This window comes from Miscanthus floridulus, chromosome 18 (genome assembly GCF_019320115.1).
Source record: "Miscanthus floridulus cultivar M001 chromosome 18, ASM1932011v1, whole genome shotgun sequence".
Taxonomy (NCBI): domain Eukaryota; kingdom Viridiplantae; phylum Streptophyta; class Magnoliopsida; order Poales; family Poaceae; genus Miscanthus; species Miscanthus floridulus.
The window spans coordinates 27,068,346-27,086,417 of NC_089597.1; the positions used below are offsets into that span (position 1 = coordinate 27,068,346).

The 18,072-nt window shown below is 42.2% G+C and overlaps 1 protein-coding gene across 3 annotated transcripts; it reads right to left on the reverse strand.

Moving 5' to 3' along the window:
- Positions 1-8,173: 8,173 nt before the first annotated feature.
- On the reverse strand, positions 8,174-13,085 carry LOC136520224 (serine/threonine-protein kinase PBL35-like). 3 transcript variants are annotated; one of them, XM_066513672.1, is made up of 7 exons: positions 12,672-13,085; positions 11,217-11,527; positions 11,008-11,143; positions 10,293-10,426; positions 10,086-10,209; positions 9,146-9,496; positions 8,174-9,010 (listed from the first exon to the last, which is right to left on the reverse strand). In XM_066513672.1, exons 1-7 carry the CDS (start codon positions 12,820-12,822, stop codon positions 8,994-8,996), a joined length of 1,224 nt encoding a protein of 407 aa, XP_066369769.1. In that variant the 5' UTR covers positions 12,823-13,085; the 3' UTR covers positions 8,174-8,993. The 3 variants fall into 3 exon arrangements, with proteins under 3 accessions (XP_066369769.1, XP_066369768.1, XP_066369767.1); XM_066513671.1 differs by having other exon boundaries at positions 11,217-11,530; positions 12,672-13,084; XM_066513670.1 differs by having other exon boundaries at positions 11,217-11,533; positions 12,672-13,084.
- Positions 13,086-18,072: the final 4,987 nt, after the last annotated feature.

The window sequence follows — 18,072 nt, forward strand, 5'->3', positions numbered from 1 at the left end:
TACCGGACATACCGGACATGTCTAGCATGAGCGGATAGCAACCCTAACCGGGGTCCTTGGCTCAATCTTCAATCAATCCAATCCAAACTCTAGGCATTGCTTCTAGATAGGTAATGTAGCATCTCTACCAAAAGGATTTCAAAATCATGCCCTAACCGCTTAGATCGGATGAGGTCCAGGATTAGGGTACCTTGAGAGAGTGAATGAAGATGCGATTGGAAATCCAAGTCCTGAAGCCTTCAATCTTGATGCAAATCTCCTCCGATCCAATCTCCCTTTCTTTTTTTCTCGATGGAATCACACGATCACCAATGCGGTGGAACAACGGTGGTGGCGTCGGCTTGGAGGAGAGAAAAGAGAGATAGAGGACCAGGGCTGAAGGGGTACCGACCGTTTTATAACCCCGCTCATACCGGACACCATACAGGACACGTCCGGTATTTGCAGGCTGGTTGTTCTAGTTCCAAATTTCATTCACTCAATTCCAATCCCCTTCTCTATCATTTCTTGATCCAAAAACATGTATGTCCTTGATCCAAATAAGGTGTAATTACTTTTTCTTATCCAAATGCCATGAGTATCACTTCTCTTTTCCAAATATCTAGCATATGAGTAACACTTCTCTTTTTCAAATGCCATGAGTATGTCCTTGATACCAATTGTGAGACATAGTAGATTGTGGACTTAAGAAAGCCATGTCATGTGTTAATTAGCCAATCAATCAGTCAAGGAGAACTATAATTATCACATGACAAGGCTAGGTCACAAAGACCAAGATTCAAATAGTTTTTCAAATTCACACCACCTACACATGCTAGTTATGGGTTTTGAAAAACATCTCTCCTATGTCACACAAATGCACATTCTAACATATAAAGGGCCTTAGATGCACTTACAATGCATGTATGTAAATACATACCTTTGCCTTGAGCCCACAAGAATACCACTAAGAAGATACATAGCATGATAATCTTTATGTTGACCTTAATTGCCAAATAATCATGCTAGATACATTTTCATCCAAAGGACTATAAAGAATGCTAGATAAATTTGTTAGTCCACAAAGGTGCAAAATAGAAACTGAGCTCCCCCTAAATAAGTGCTTTAAGTAATTTGAATGACTTTCAACTAACACTTTGTTCTATTAAGAATATGGGAGTCAATTTTCTATTTTGAACCATAACCAAATAATTTGCCATATTTAAATTTGAGTTCAAGAGATGCTCACAATCCACTTAGATTCGGTAAACCACAAGCTTCTGAGTAAATTGAGGATATATGAAAATATATGGATCAAAGACTCAGTTGTATCCTATTAGTGTTCTGGTTCCTGCAATACCGGACATGTCCGAAATACGCAGAACATAAACACTTTCTTTCTGTCCCTGGCCATACCGGACACGTCCGATAGTCATACCGGACACGTCCGATAGGTGCAGGAAAGAAACAATTAATTCACTATTTTTGATTCTTCGTTTAGCTTTATTATTTATTGTTTACCTGCATCTCAACAAATGAATTGCTCTACTAGAGAACTATTAAAAGCACCATATGGCAAACTTGATAATTATCAAGTAAAACTAATTAGCCACTTTCAATTATTCACAAATATGCCTATTTGTGAGTCATTGAGCACAAAACAAATAAAGTGGCTATCCTATAAGATTTAGGTACTTGTTACCAATGGTGAAGATGAAGTAAATGATATATTCATTAAATTTTCTTCGGGTCAACCATATAAGAGGTTATGATAAGAATTAGTTGATAGATTGAGTGAACATTATCAATTTGCTTGCTCAACCACCCCGAAGCCTTCATCTCATCATCAAGTACCTACATCATTAACCTAAGCACACTTTGGTACCCAACTCTTGTTGGGTCCTTTTGAGTTAGTCAACATGTGCTTATGCCCCCAAATGGCTTTAGCACTAGTTTGTGGTGAACACATCACCTTGCTAGTGCTAACTCCATTTGTGGTCCTCCTAAGCATATTATTATAAACAAATGTGTTTGGCTTAGGAGCGTTACCATTTGGGCATTCATAGCATAGATGCCCCTTTCTTCTACAAGCATAGCATATGCGGCCTTTGTTTGCTCTATGCTTGCTTTGCTTGTATGGACATCTATCAACCTTGTGGCCCATCTCATTGCATCCATAGCATCTTCTTATTGCAACTTGGGCTTCCTTTCTTGCCTCTTTGTACATTGGACATTTCTTGATAGGATGCCCCAATTTCTTGCTTATGAGACAAGCGCTTTGTTCATCACTTTTCTTTTGGTTCGCCAACTTGTTTGAAGCCTTTTGTTTGGCCACTTCACACTTGTCGGCCCAACTCTTGTGTGGACACATAGCCCACTCATGTCCATATAATCTACAACCATAGCATAATCTTTTTCCATGATTCTTGCTCTTGGTTGTGTTGGCCTTACTTGAGATGTGATTCTTTTGTTGGGCTTTGGAGGAAGCAAGGTTTGAACCCTTCTCAAGCTTCTTCACCATGTTATCACGGTTATCTTGAGAAGGTTGTGCTTTCTTCTTACCCTTCAACCGAATCACATCTTTCTTTAATCTATCCACCTCTTCTTTGAGCTCTATGTTTTCTATGAAATTTAGCTCAATCGAAGATTGGCTTGCTTGAGGAGCACATTCATTAGTACAAGAAATATTTAATTGAGATGATGTACTAGTGAGTGAATGTGTGAGAGGTTGAGAATTTTTTACCGATGTGATCACAACCTCATGACCACCTCAAGCATGATGCTTGATTCTACTACTTCATCATGAGAGCACTTTAGATGAACATAGTTTGCTTGTAGCACATTATACTTGCTTGATAGTTCATCTAGCCTAGCCTTGAGCTCCAAGTTTTCCTTCTCTAGTTGTGAAACACTAGAAGAGGAGTTAGTAACTAAAGCATGCTCAGTTGACAATTTTTTATACCTTTCACTTAGAGCCTTTAGTTCTTCCATCTTGGAGATGAGAAACAATTCTTGCTTTTGAAGTGATTGCTCTTGCTTCTCAATCTCTTCTTCAAGCTCATCATTCTTTTCAACTATCTTCATGATGATGAACTTGTCTTTGTGGTTGAGATGATCAAGGTTGTAGTTGTCTTCAACTTCAACATCACTCTCATCTTGATCATCTACTTGTGCTTTCTTTTTTTCTTGATCTTTCTTGTTACTCTTCTTCTTGCTTTTCTTGGCCATGAGACACAAGTGATGAGTATCATGAGATACTGAGGTTGACTCATCACTTGGTCGCCACAGGCTTGAGCCTCATCATCACAGACAGCCTACTGTCCTGCTGCCACGGTCATACTGGACACGTCCGGTATGTGCATGCAGACAGCATGTCATGCGTTGCTTACACTTCTTGCTCCGACTCAGCGCTCTTGAGATCTTGTGAGGCTTCTTCGCTGCATGAAGACACAATGGACATACTTTCCATTGACTCGATCTCAAGTGCGTCATCACATTTGGATTTTCCATATAAATCAAAAAGTCTAGTTCGAATGAGATGAGCACTCTCCGGAGGTGTTTGTCCATTGAAGATTGCCTCATCTTGAACCTCTACACTTAATGTACTCAAAATGACATTAATAGCTTAAGCATTGAGTTGCACACATATCTCTTCCTCTTTTGACAATTTTTTGTAGTTGTTCCAATCAACTATAGGAAGAGGTAATATCCATAAAAGCATTGAGTACATGAATTGACCAAGGTAGAAAGTTTGAACCATCATTTTGGAGAAGCACCGGCTCCAACTTGATAGGCGTCGACATCATTTTCTCACGGCTGTGAAGCTTTAGGTGAGAACCTTGCTCTGATACCAATTGAAAAGACCTAGGATGTCGCCTAGAGGGGGGGGGGTGAATAGGCATTTCTGAAAACTAACACCTTTAAATGCGGAAACAATTAGAAAAGAGAGTTTCCAAAATAGAAACTCCAAATTAAGAGTAATACCACCCCTCACAAGTTAGCCACAGAGTAAACAAGGTATAAAGAATATATCTAGAAGCTATAACCCTACAACACAAAGTTGGAACATAAATCAAATAATATTTAGCCCTAAGCTCTAATACCGGATGTGTCCAGTATACACGATTTCTGCAGATCAGCCCCGAACTTGCTCTTTTCAATTTCTATTTTCAAACCAAACTGCAGGCACCTACTAGAGATGACAATATACATAGAGAACCTACACAAGAGCTAGAGCAACACAAATATCAAATAAAATATGAATTGAGACACAATATTTGTTTTACCGAAGTTCGGACTCGTTTGAGTCCTACTCTCCATTGAGGGGGCTACGGGCGACCCAGCGAAGGTCAGCCCTAGAGGGTACCATGAAGGTCACTCTAGCTGGAGTCTTTTCCAACTCCTTTTCCTCCTTCCACTAGTTGATTCTGAGGCGGCGGAATCGACCGTTACAAATTTTCCGAGGCACACCACAATCTCTCGGGTGCTCTCCGGCGACGCCTAGCCGTCTAGGGCCGAAGAGTCCAAGAGTAACAAATGCAAATCATGAGATTGACAATATGCACAAGTGCTCAAGTGGTTGGATTGCTCTATTTTTGAATTTCACTCAACCCACAATTTGATTTGGCAAATTTGATCAATCACTCACTAAGAGAGGGTTGGGAGAGTTGGCAAGGCTCAAAAATGTGTATGTGTATCAATAGAATCAGCAGCCTATGACTTACACTGCGCCAACGGTAACTAAGTTATAGTGACAATGTGAGGCGTCGGAACTCTCGATGAATGCTGGAACTTCTGACCATCGGAACTCCCGACTCACGTCAGAACTCCCGACCCTCAGCATATTTGAAAACTAAGTAACTGAGTTGAAGTTTGTGAGGTATCGGAACTCCTAGCTCACGTCAGAACTTCCGACCCTCAAGGCATTTGAAAACTAGCCATTGGCCTCTGGTCGTTCATACCGGACACGTCCGGTATGACCAGGGACAGTGAACCCTCCAAGTCAGTTGACCGTAAGACGTCAGAACTCCCGACCATTGCCGAAACTCCCGATCGTCGAAACTTCCGACTCATGTTGGAACTCCCGATGAACCAACCCAAAAACAACAAGAATTTAATCATTGCTGGGCACATACCGGACACGTCCGATATCAATACCGGACACGTCCGGTATCACGTCCGGTATTGCCAGACCAGCAAAAAAATCAGTTAGCTCTTGTCTCTCAAACACTCAAAACTCACATGGGTTGGCATGAGCACTTATGAATGATTATCAATCAACATGATGCATCCCTCTTAATAGTACGACATTCCTATTAACTCAAATTTAAAAGCATAACGAATTTAAACCTTTTGAGTTGATCTCTTTTAACCGAAGCTGTGTATTCCAATCTTCATCAAGTGAGGGTGCCAACATGTTAATATTGATCTTTTCACTTGAGCATAGCCATCTTGAGCACGTGACTTGATTCCATTCATCAAATTTGAATAATCCCAAATGTATCAAGTCACTTCCATCAAACACTCCAATAGTGATTTGATCCTCCACATTAACATGACCATCATAGCTTGATTAGTACCTCAACTAAATGTAAGTACTTCCTTCTTCATCCTAGCTAGGTTCTTCGGCCGTCAAGTCGTCGCTTGCCCTTCACCCTTGCTTAGTACCTTGAAGCCTTTCCTTGCTATCTTCACCATCTCAAGCCATCAAGTCACATCTTGTGTTGAATCATCCATTCATTTGTATTGTTATCTTTAACAAGCTTCAAATATAAGACCATTCCATATGCAATCACTCATGTCTCATTAATTAATTCTTACTAGCTTGCTTTCATATAGTATATAGAAATCCCACAATAAATAAGCCTTTATATGAATTTCATTTGTATTGTTGTCTTATGCTTGAACTAGATTGTTTATATAACAACACATCATTTTGGCTTTCAATAAGTACCTGTGAGATAACCTATTATATGTCCACACTTAGCAAACGGGTTAGACCTTTAATCACGTTGTCATTCAATCATCCAAAACCCACTAAAGGGCTAGATGCACTTTCACTAAGTATTTGAGCTCTCTAATTTGGCATTAGTTGCCTTGTTATTGAGCACTGCTAGTGAGCTTAGGTGGCTTTGTGCTTTTGCTTACTAGCATGTGTAGAAGCTCCCTTGTTGCTTAAAGTACTAGTGGCATAGGTTTGTGTGACATTGCTTCTAGAACTAATTAGGTGAGCTCTAGCTAGCCCGGCATCTTTGTCGCTTAATTAGTATCTTTGAAAGGTGCTAGATGACATAGATAGAGGGGTGTAGTCTTGGCTAGACCGATAGTTTTAATTCCGCACTTGTTTTGGTTAGCCGACGCGATTAATTTTAGAAAAGACTATGCACCCCCCCTCTAGTCCGCCATCTCGACCTTACAGCCGCGCCAAGATCGGTGGCGCGGCAGACCCTGCCACGTCACCGGTCAGCGCCCCGGTCGTCGCCACGTCACCCCTCTCGCCGCGCCACCATGTATGGCACGGCGGCACAGGCATTTTGCCACGCCATGGCAATAGGCATGGCCAAAAGTGTTAGTTTTGAAAAAAAACAATGTTAGATTTAAAATTAGTTTACAAAAAGTGCTAAAAATATAAAAAAAATCGTTAGTAAGTATCAATATGCAATTTTTAACTATAGGACTCAAAGGTTCACATTTATTTTGCTGGTCAGCGTGCTTTGATTTCATGAGCTTTGTAGAGTGACACTAATGAATGATGACTGAAATAACCATTTTGATGCCAGTTTTCCTATGCTAGCAAAAAAAAAATTCAGTAGCTACTGATAACAACTACAGGCTGACAAATTTGCTCAGTTAGTAAGTATCAATATGTAATTTTTAACTATAGGTAGTTTCACATTTATTTTGCTGGTCAGCGTACTTTGATTTCATGAGCTTTGTAGAGTGACACTAATGAATGACAACTGAAATAACCATTTTGATGCCAGTTTTCCTATGCTTGCAAAAAAAATTTCAGTAGCTACTGATGACAACTGCAGGCGTGCCTATGCCTTCTGCATGGTTATCGATGCTATTGCATTATTCACTAAGAGGTTGCAGCTTCACTTAAACTAGCAAGTTGACAAATTCAAACAAGTACAAAAGCAAGTGGGGGCACCAATACCTTAGCGATTATGTCTAAGGTGTTTTGCTCTCTTCTTTTTGACATTGCATGATGGTCATATAGTGTCAAGGTGTGATCTCCTTGAGAAGGCATCATTTTAGTATGAACTAACCTTCAACAGCCGCTTCAAAGGTGGACCGAAGATACCTAGAGTTCATGCATCTGGTAGTTTCTGTTCAATAGTCGAGTATACTTTTAGGCTATGCCAAATCTCTCAGCTTTATATGATCGAGTTAAATAGGTATTGGACATTTGCCATTAGGATGTCAAGGCCACCTATCACTCACAGTCACATTCTCTTTGATAATATATAGGTACAAGTATTTGTTTTTATTAGAAAAGAAAAGTTCTATTCCCCCATGTCACACACATAATGTAAATGATGGACACATAATATGTCTGTACACCCCTAGGGTCAAATGACCATCAATAATGGACAGTTCAGAATGGAGATTACCTTGATTTTTCTACTTATCTACCTATGGACAGGGTTGTTCTGATGTCTACAACCTCTACTTTCGCATTTTCCTTTATAGCAGAGACTGTTGTATTAAATTTGCTTCTTCTCTAACAACGTCTGTTTCCCCGTTTTGATTCGTATTTCCCTGTGCCATTCGTTCACAGGAGTGGATTGGTTTGATACCTGTGTTCCTGTTACAGAGCTTTTGCAACCTGCGTTCTTTTTTGTGCCTTGTACCATTCCCAGTCATATTTATGCTCCTCGGTTAATATTCCGTTGGTGCTGACCGCTCATAAATCACAGATTCAAACATAATATCAAACCTACACGTGCAGGGACAACCACCAGCAACTGAACCTCCAACGTGCAGCAGGAGCAATAGATAGAACGAGGGTAACAGAGAAGAAAAGGTAACCTTGCATCGATTACTACGAATTACCCTGGCAACCTCCCGATTTTAGCATATTCGTGTGCCACTCCTATCTAATTTTTGATTCATTGGTCAAACATGTCTTATATAATTAAGATAAAAATATATGCATACAACCTCTGAACATTTTAGATATTACACACATGCTGCTCCAGGACTCCATAAAATTACTACTAAACATATACCTGCTCTGCCTGAGACAAATAGGATGCCTTTACTTGCCGAACCCTTGTCCTTGCAATGCAAAGGAAGATAGAAAAAAACCTATATTCTTCATAGCCACTTCAGTTTTGACCATTTGTGGTTTTCTTCTGGTACAATATAGGTAGTCATAGACTATGCTATATAGTCCCTGTTTTTAGCCACCTGTGTTCTTACTCAACCACTCAGGTGCAGCTCTATTATTGCATCTATATGGGTACTTTGTACTTAGATAACACTGAGATTTGTTCCATGCTACATTGCTACATGCATGAGTTTCTTCCTTTGTAAGACTCAGCTCTGAGCATGATCGTGGATTTCAAACTATGCGGAGGCACCTTCTTCGCGCATATTTACTACCAAACACAATTCTAAATCTAGATTGAATACCTTCTTTGTGAGTTCTTTTCACCCCACAGCTGATGTAATATAAACCTATACACATCCTCGATGTATATCTACCTACCTTATTACTTATATTGCAGTCTATATATTCTCCATATTTGAAATCTTTCATGTGCCCGCCTACGCGGGCGATGGCGCACGCCCTATACTAGTAATTATTACATGTTGCAACCAGATACATCCTTATCTCGCTTTGCCAACCAGCCAAACAGAGCGTGATTGACCTGAGCGAGACATCTGGCGGTGTCACATCTCCAGGTATCGGCAGTCAACATCAAAGCTAATTTTGCTATACAATTAAACCAAACAAGCATCCAGCAACCAGAAGCACACGGCTCTTCTTACAGCAGAACCGGCCGTCATCTATGCACCTTTCCTGTCATACAAAGTAAATTGCAGTGAACTTCAATTTTTTTTAGAATCAGTGAGCTTCATCAGTCATCTTGGATGATGCTTCTAGAATTGCACTCTGATAAACTGGTAAAGAGCAGTTTGTTCATGTGCTACTCACCACGCTGAGTTGAGCGAGGCCTTGGCGATGCAGATGCCATGTCATTTAGATCTTGTAATGGTGTGAGTTGCTTGACAACTTCATCCATCGATGGACGAGACTTGCTATCACGGGTGAGGCAATAGTGGCAGATCTGAGCAACCTTTTGTACCCCTTTGACAGAGTAGTTCAGCCCCAAGCGAGGATCTACGAGCTGATAGAGCCTTCGGCGATCATTTAGGTAAGGCCTCGCCCATGCAACCAGGTTCTGCTCCCCTGTAGGTCGCTTCTTGTCCATTGATCTTCTCCCAGTCAACATCTCGAGTAGCACAACTCCGAAGCTATAGACATCACTCTTAGATGTCAAGTGCCCTGAAAACAGTACGCATGATATGAGTAACAAAACTTGACATATCAACTGCTTAAAGAAAGAACCATAAACTAACACATTTTGTTATTTTTTCAGCTTTCATCAGGTAAGGCATACAAATCCTGTGCAAAGAATACCACTGGGATGCATATAGAAGCTACCCTCACATGCATTAGCATAGAAGTATGTGCAATTCCTGAGATTATGGTTAGTCAAACAAATTGAAACAACAGAACTCTAGTATGGAAGCGAAATTATAGTATAGAAGCAATCATATGTAACATTAGTTCTATTACCAAGAAGATTCGTTATTTATGTCTACAGCCTTACTGCATCAATAAAAAGCAAAACACAGTTTCACTCGAAAGAAGTTTGAACTATAGTTGGTGGAAAACTCAAGGAAGAATGACACCCCAGTTTTACATCTTCGGCGAAAAATGTTAAGCCAATTTAGAATCCAGTATGAAGCGAACACGAGAACAGATACAAGCTCATTGAAACATTGTAAAGTACAAACATGCAACAGATAACGCCAAGCTACAGAAATTCTGCTAAAGGTAACTATTGAAGTCAAAAGTTTATCCCTGATACCTGTCATTACATACTCTGGTGCAGCATAACCATAGGTGCCAACAACCCGAGTAGATACATGAGTTTTATCACCCTGAGGACCAGCTTTTGCTAAACCGAAATCAGATAGTTTTGCGTTGTACTCCTACAGAAGTAAAATCAGAACAATTAACAAGGTAGCATGCATTGTCTAAGCACGATATGAAACAGATTCAACAGATAAAGTACCGCATCAAGGAGAACATTCGATGTCTTAAAATCCCTGTAAATAACAGGTTTGGGACCTCCATGGAGGAAGGCTAGTCCTTTCGCGGCACCTAGAGCAATCTTCATTCTGTTGGACCAAGGTAGGGGAAGAGCCCCTTCAAGATTAAACAAAGTAAGATGACAGGATCATAAGAACAACAAGACAGAAAGATTATGATTGACAAGGAAAGTCGACAAGATTAGGCACATACAGTAAAATCAACTTCGTGAAAAAGCTGGTAATAATTTTTTTCCCAACAATAATGGTTATGTGGGCATGACCTAATACCAATATAGAAGTTAGGAATAGAATGGACACCACCATTGGTAGTAGGCATGCATCCCTGCTCACTACAGTACTATTGTAGAACCACTTTTTTTTTTGTGTGGAAATCATTTGTCTATTGACTAAGAAGATATGAATAGGTGTAACTGGCACAGGTCAAACTTAATATGTAATAAGGCCAGGCTAAAATGCTCAGGTCTACATTACCATAATCAAATTAAGTTAGAATGTAATTATCTCTGATGTCACAGAGTGATAGACGACAAAAAAAATTCCAAGATTGCTCAGAAAAAATGCAAAAAAGACTTATAAGTGAAGCAAACAACTTGTTAGGCTAAGTGGGGAAACAAATTAGTCAAAGCACTAAATCTACTCAACTTAAAGCATTAACTCTGTTAGGTGATTGCTTACTTCTGAAAAGATGATTTTCAAGACTTCCCCGTGCCATGAATTCATATACAAGTAACCTTTGATCATCCTCAATACAATATCCAATCAGCTTAACAAGGTGTTTATGATGCAACTGTCCCAGAAAGTCAACTTCTGCCTGAAAATGTGATTATTTTAAAACCATAGCTACAATACTCCATTCAAAAAGAAAAAAGCCATACAATACTTACCACCCATTCTCTATGACCTTGAAGCGCATCTGGCTTCAAACTTTTGACTGCCACAGTAACCCCTGTGCCAGGTTTTGCAGGAGCAGTGCTGTTTGGCTCAATCCACCCCTTGAAGACATAACCGAACCCACCCTCCCCAAGAATACTGTCTGGCCTGAAGTTAAGGGTGGCAGATTTCAACTCTTGAAAGGTAAACTGAAGTAGCTTGGGTGTTCTCTTTTCAATTGATGCATCAACACCATTTTCACCATCATGTTTTGTCCGAAAATGATCACCAAGCTCCCGTTTGCTAGCATTCAGATATCTTGTCTCTGCTACTACAGAGAAAACAAAGTTCCTTGAGCACATCACACAGAAAATGATATTTTTACCTACAGCAATTACTAAGATAAGATAGAATATATTTGCCAAAGTCAAAACTATTCGCTCTTAGGCTCCCACATATCCAAAATGGTTAGACAAAGTTTATAGGCATTGACCCAAAGTATTATGTACTTAGCATAGTCATCCCCAGCTTTTAATACAGGATCAAACCTATCCAGTTGACTTGAAGTACCATGACCATGCTTTGTTATGTTATCCAGGTTAATCATTTGTGGAGGTGTCACTTTCAGGCAATATGATAACATCACAGCAGCAAGCAACACAGTCAGATGTAATTGGCTCCTGGAACCAATGAATCATAGACTTTCTCAAAGCTTTTACCACGTCAGCTTCAATTGTTTCCCTATGATTAGAAATCTCACTTAGCAACTGAAATGTGCCACAATGGATTAAATAAAACTATTTGGATTGAAAGATAAGGAGCACAGACTATTGACAGACCGGAAGGGGATTTTCATACAAATCAGATTAAGATATGCCTTTTACCTCTGACTGATGAGCATATAACATTCAAATAGTTCGGCGCAAGCTCATAAATATAGTGCAAGTTGTTTATGGAATTCACACCTAGCATAGGAGAAACAGACAACGTTGAATGCATCACCTAATGCTGTATTAGTCCGCTCTAATCAGCCAACCACCAAGAATGGCTTGTTGAAAAGTTGATCGACCAATAGCCAACTCACATCCATATGAGAGTTTCAGTTCAGCGGCTGAAGTTTGACCCTTAATTTACTTTCTAACCATTGCATGCCAATCTAATCATTCCTCTTTAGCTACGATCAAATCCATGATAAACTCCAATCAATACAATCAAAGAATGCTGGGGACAGAAGAACATGGAAAAGAAGAGCTTCCTATTGCCATGTATGATCAGCGTATCAAATCATCAATCATATATCACAACACCACGCTAATAGCCAAGCCAACTCTTTGCCACTAACGAACAAGCAGGCAGGAACAAATCTTTCCCAAACCAAACAAACGATCATCATCCACCAACCAACCGACTAAAAAGAGACTTATATGTAGGGAAAAAAAAGAGAAGAGAATATGACAAGAATCCACCACCTGCGTCGTGAACGTGTCTGCCCTTGGCGGAGCCGCCGCCGTCACCGTCCGCCGGCGCCGCCGGCCGGAAGCACGCCCCGCGGAGGCCCCGCGCGACGGCGGCCCAGCACCCGCACCCTTCCCGCCCCGCTGCCCGCTTCGGGGAAGTCATCTCCTCCTTGCTGCCCAGGCGGAGAGGTCAATGAGGTACAGCTCCTACTCCTACACACCCATCGGCACGGCCCGGTGTCGTGATTCTTCTCTCCCCGCCTGCTTCGCTTTTCTCGCCCTCTCGACCCCGTCCAGTCCAAATCGCCCAAGCAAGCAGATAAGTGCGATGCGGGGCGCAAAAGGGAAAGCAAAAGCGAAAGGTGGCGCGCGGTGGGGGTGCACAAGTCGGAGAAGCAAGCGTGGGGCGGGGCGGGCGGGAGTGGAGTGGCCGCTGGCCGGGTCTCGGACTCAGTGGCGACTGCGCGAGCACTGGCACTGGCGCAGGCGCCGCAGCGACGGGTCGGCGTCGCCATCGTCATGATGTGGGATGCGGCCGAGGGGAAAGGGGCTTTTCGGTGCGGCCTTTTGCTGCGGCTGCGGCGCGGCCTGCCGCACTGGCTGCCTGCGGCTGGCTCGCTGGCCCTCTCCCCTTGCCGCGCTTTACCCCTCCCTCGCGTCAGCGTCTGCGCGGTGCGGGCAAGGGAATGGGGGGCGGCCAGCAAGCCAGCCAAACGACCAGCGGTGGGAATGCCGTCCGGCTCGTCGGGTTGATTCGATTCCGCGTCTCCGGCGTGGAGTGAGCGGTGGGAACGGAATGGTGGGCGGGCGAGTGGGAGCCTACGATGCACAGCACCAACGGCGCCGGCAAGGATCAAACCGGTTGCTAGTCCGTGTAAAAAAAAATGCAAATTGGGCTACGGTCCTGAAATATAAGAGACTTTAAATTACTTAAAGTAATTAAGTTAAACTATTCTAAATTTAATAGAATTTTAGAGAAGAATAGTAACATCTATCAAAGGGGTAAATTATAAAAAAATGTAAATATTATTGGAAATGCTTATACTTACAAAAGTGCAAGATTTAGGAGCTCGGCGTGCATACCCGCACCCACCGTTGATTTCGCGCTGCTGCTCTCCCCGGTCATCCGATTCGCGCTCCCTCGTCCGCGCCCGCCGTCTTCTTCCCTAGCTCCGACTACGGCTAGGGTTCCAGCGGCCCGCACTACTCCTTCTTCCCCAACTCCGGTAGGCTTAGAAGAGAAGGGGCTCGGGGAAGGTAGGCAGGCCAAGCGGTGGGGACGGCAGCAAGGCGGTTTAGAGGCCTGGTGGCCGGGCTAGGTCGGGGGTGGGGGCGCGTGATGGCATGCGGGAGGGGGGAGGGGAAGGAGGAGGTCACCGTGGGTGGTGGGCGGCGGGGCGGTGGGAGCTAGGAGATGGTAGAGGCGGGGGCACTCGTGCCAGATCTGGAGTCCGGGCACTCGCGCGGCCGGCATCAGCAGGGGAGGAGGCGCCGGCAAGGGAGAAGAAGGCGGGGGAAGAAGAAGAATAGTAAGACGGGGGCGGGGAGAAGAAGGCGTGCGGGCGGATTTTTCTTCGCCTGCGCACGCGGTGTTTAGTAAGGCCCAAATAGTATTATTTACTTATATAAATTTTGCTAAATTTAGAATAGTTTCACCTAGGACAACTTATTAAAATCTATAATATATTTTGGAATGTAGAAAAGAGACTAAGGTCCTGTTCGGCTTACCCCATATTCGGCTTGTTCGGCTTTTTTTTCAGCCGAAACAGTGTTTTTCTCTCACAATAATTCAGCCAGAACAGTATTTTTCAACCAGTTTCAGCCAAGTTTCAGACCGGCGAACGGGGCCTAATAGGTAATTGGGTTCATGAACTACTAGTAAACTAATCAAATCATATCAGTGAACTTGAGAAACTTGTGCCATAGAGGTGAGGAGATTTTCTATGATCCACCGATGGTATTTCCTATTGGGAAAACACATCCACTTTGATCATGAATTTGTCATCAAATTTGATAAGAGGCATTTTTTCTCAGCTTTTGGCCAAATCCATGCCGCCATGCCGGAGTATAGCCGAAGGTGGCAAATAAGAAGGCAGAGAAGGAATTTTGCACCATGTGTCCAAGTCAACAAGAATTTCGTGTTGAAACACTTGTGTCTGTTAGGACTTGCTTAAATTTGCAAACCAGACGGAAATTCAGTATGCATAAAACGGTGATGAACCAGAAACTGGGAGTCAGATGTTATGATGGGCTCATGGGCCGGACAAGTACTCAGCGCCTGTTCGTTTCCGCTGAATCGGCTTATAAGCCATGGCTGAAAGTGCTATGGACTGATTTGGTGTGAGAAAAAAATACTGTTTAAACCATAAATTATAAGCTAGATACGGATGAATAAGCCAAAGCGAACAGACTGACTGCTTGTTTCTCGGAGAGGTTGGAGCTAGAAAAATAGGTACCAGCCCCGCATAGCAGGCACAACACAACCAGTGGCCCAGCAGCACCTTTAGTCTACAGCTCCACATCCATTGATCCTGCAGAAAAGAGTCGACCATACGAATATTTTCTCTCGTGATGTCCAGCATTCAGATTTCACCGTTCCAGGTAAGGGAGACTGAAAATGACGAGTGATAGAAAGAGGTGGCAAAAGAGAAAATTTCTCCAGTCACAGTAGAACTTTCATCGCAAACGTAAATAACGTTTTCCATTAGTGCACTCAAGTATATTAGATAACTAAGAAAACACTTCTCACACAGGCCACCTCTGCCCCACCGTGACACAGGGGTACCGTTGCCCTGTGAGAACCGGACCGGGTCTTTTGACCTGTGCTTTGGTCATGGGCAGACGAGGGATTTTTTTTAACCACAGCCTAAAATTCGCTTCTACGGGGAGTCGAACTCAGGACCTGTGGAGTGCCGCTGAGGCTCTCTGTGGTAGAACTGCCTAATCTAATGCCTCATAGGAGTGCTTGTCTTCTATTAGACACTAAGCACTTAGGGGAGAACACTAAATTACTCGGTTTCGTCGGGCACACCTCAGGGGAGAACCCGAAAATCCATATTTTTACCATCAGGATCATAAATGAGAGAATAAAGCTTACATCATTCTTAATCATTTCTTACATCACTTTTAATGCAACATCAGAGTATAATATTTAATGTTATAACAACGGAATGTAATCATCTTAACAAAGATATGAACAATTTAATTGAACAACAGAATATAAACGTGTGAACAGAGTTACAATAGAAATAAACATCTATTAATGACATGCTGAAGTATTGATATATAAACTACGATAACATATTATGAAACTTTTATTTATAAAAGCATTTGGTGAGAGTTATAAATAACAACTACGATCGCAGCGTAAAGGAATCCTCGCTGAGCCCACTAGGAGGAATCCATACACAAGAGTCAGCTTTAGCATCCACCTGTCACCTGCAACAGGAGGAATAAAACCCTGAGTACTCAATTGTACTCAGCATGACTTACCCGGTAGGAGGAAAGAAACGACTCCAAGGATATGTAAGGCTATCTGGCTTGTGGGTTTATTGCATTTGCAGTAAGCATTACTAAGCGTGCGTCCTTATATTCAATTTTTATTAATAGCCGTATTGATTCATTAACTAACCATTCTATGTAAGCACATGTGCTACTTTCAAGCAGATGGTAAGCAATCATATTTCTTTTTTCCATCTTTCATCTTTCATCTTCAGTTCTTACTATGGTGCTAGACATAAGACAAGCCGTACTGGATCGTCCGGCGATTCGCGAATCAATGCCCCCAGCTGGGTACCCCGAAAACACACGCCCCGCTTGTGCCCAAGGCACAAGCAGGACCAACCCGTCACCCTCCTATCCTGGGGTCCTAGGTCCCCGTCCAAACTGGGACTTCAAGCCCCCGCCCCTGAGTTCCGGACTCGGTGCGGTGCAAGGACCTCCTCCACTAAAACAAAACCCTGACGGTCGGTCCGAAAAGAGCCAGAACACACGACAAGAGAGCAATAATTCTTCCAAGCGCCCATACCCAAGTATATGCTCGGGATAATAAGTCTGTGACTTGTCTCGATGGCTTATGTAATGATCAGTCCTTAACCGACATAGACAGAGAAAGCAGTGTAACCAAGCTATGCCCCGCGTCCACGGCGACACAACCTCTTACACCCACCAATACCCAAACCATATCCCTGTCCGGTCACCATTTTCCTTTCCACTATTTATATATTCCAAGTGATAATAATCCAATAATATATTTCCTATCTCTTGCGAATGACAGTCATCACTCGACTTCTACCGGAGTCCTATAGCATAGCATTCTACACGATCCTATTATACTAGTAAGACTCATATAATAAAAATATATATATGCAAGTGGGTTTCATTCAACTCCTTAAACTTAATGCACAACTATAATTTAAACTACAGAAAGTAAGGGTTATGCATCGGGACTTGCCTGGGTAAGATATATATTAAAAACTTAGTATCTGCATCTTCAGATCATCCACCATCAACTGAATAGAAAGCATATTGCATTATCTCCTAGAGAGAATACCGTTACACCATCTTTGGATTCCCAATCATCCTTCAATTGATCCGTTGACCCATCATCATACCTATATGATATGCAATGCGATGCAATGCAAGAAGTAATTAATCAACTGCAACCGTGATTCGTACAATATGATTTACGCCTCTCAAGTTAATAAGCTAGTTCTAACGACAACCGTACTTATCTACGTACCCATGTTGTCGAATAAGATGTTCTTTCCCAATAAATATTTTAGTTATACAGACCCAAGTTATTTCTTTATTTTATTCTATCAATTTAATCATTATTCGATATAGGGCATCATTATCTATTTAGCAAACTAATTATTCTGAAGCTACAAAAATTATAGTGAGTACCTAATATTGCTAGAAGCCTACTGTACAAATTTCAGATTCAACAATATTACCGATTTATCATGGAAATTCCTACAAGTTTATCTTTTATAATATTAAGTACCTTAAATTAGTTATATAGCTTTCAAGAATATTAACAACTATGTGAACAAAATATACTAACAGGTAGATCATGATTTTAGAGACTCAACAAAACTAGTTTCACCATTTTTTGACACCTACACAATTTTATATTGATTTTATAAGTTTATTTCTAAAACTTAATTAGAAAATGTTTATAGAACGAAAAGGCCAACGACATCTAAGCGGCCCAGCAGCCCAGAAGGGCGGAGCGTGCGCGGTGGAGCGGCCCAAGCGCGGCAGTGACTGGCTGGCCCAGCGGGGCACGCGGTCAGCGGTAAACCGGCCAGCACGGTGCAGGCGATGGCCCAGTCAAGCCGGCCCACGCGGGGGTGGGGGTCCTGCCCAAACTGGCTCAGTGGCCAGCTTGGCCAGGCAGCCCAGGCACGGC

Excerpts from the sequence above, each read along its gene's own strand:
- LOC136520224 (XM_066513670.1), bottom strand. The coding sequence starts at position 12,822 with ATGACTTCCCCGAAGCGGGCAGCGGGGCGGGAAGGGTGCGGGTGCTGG. Across the intron at positions 11,534-12,671 it reads CAGACACGTTCACGACGCAG|TAGCAGAGACAAGATATCTG; the intron begins GTGGTGGATTCT and ends TTTTCTCTGTAG. Across the intron at positions 10,427-11,007 it reads TGAAAATCATCTTTTCAGAA|GGGCTCTTCCCCTACCTTGG; the intron begins GTAAGCAATCAC and ends TTAATCTTGAAG.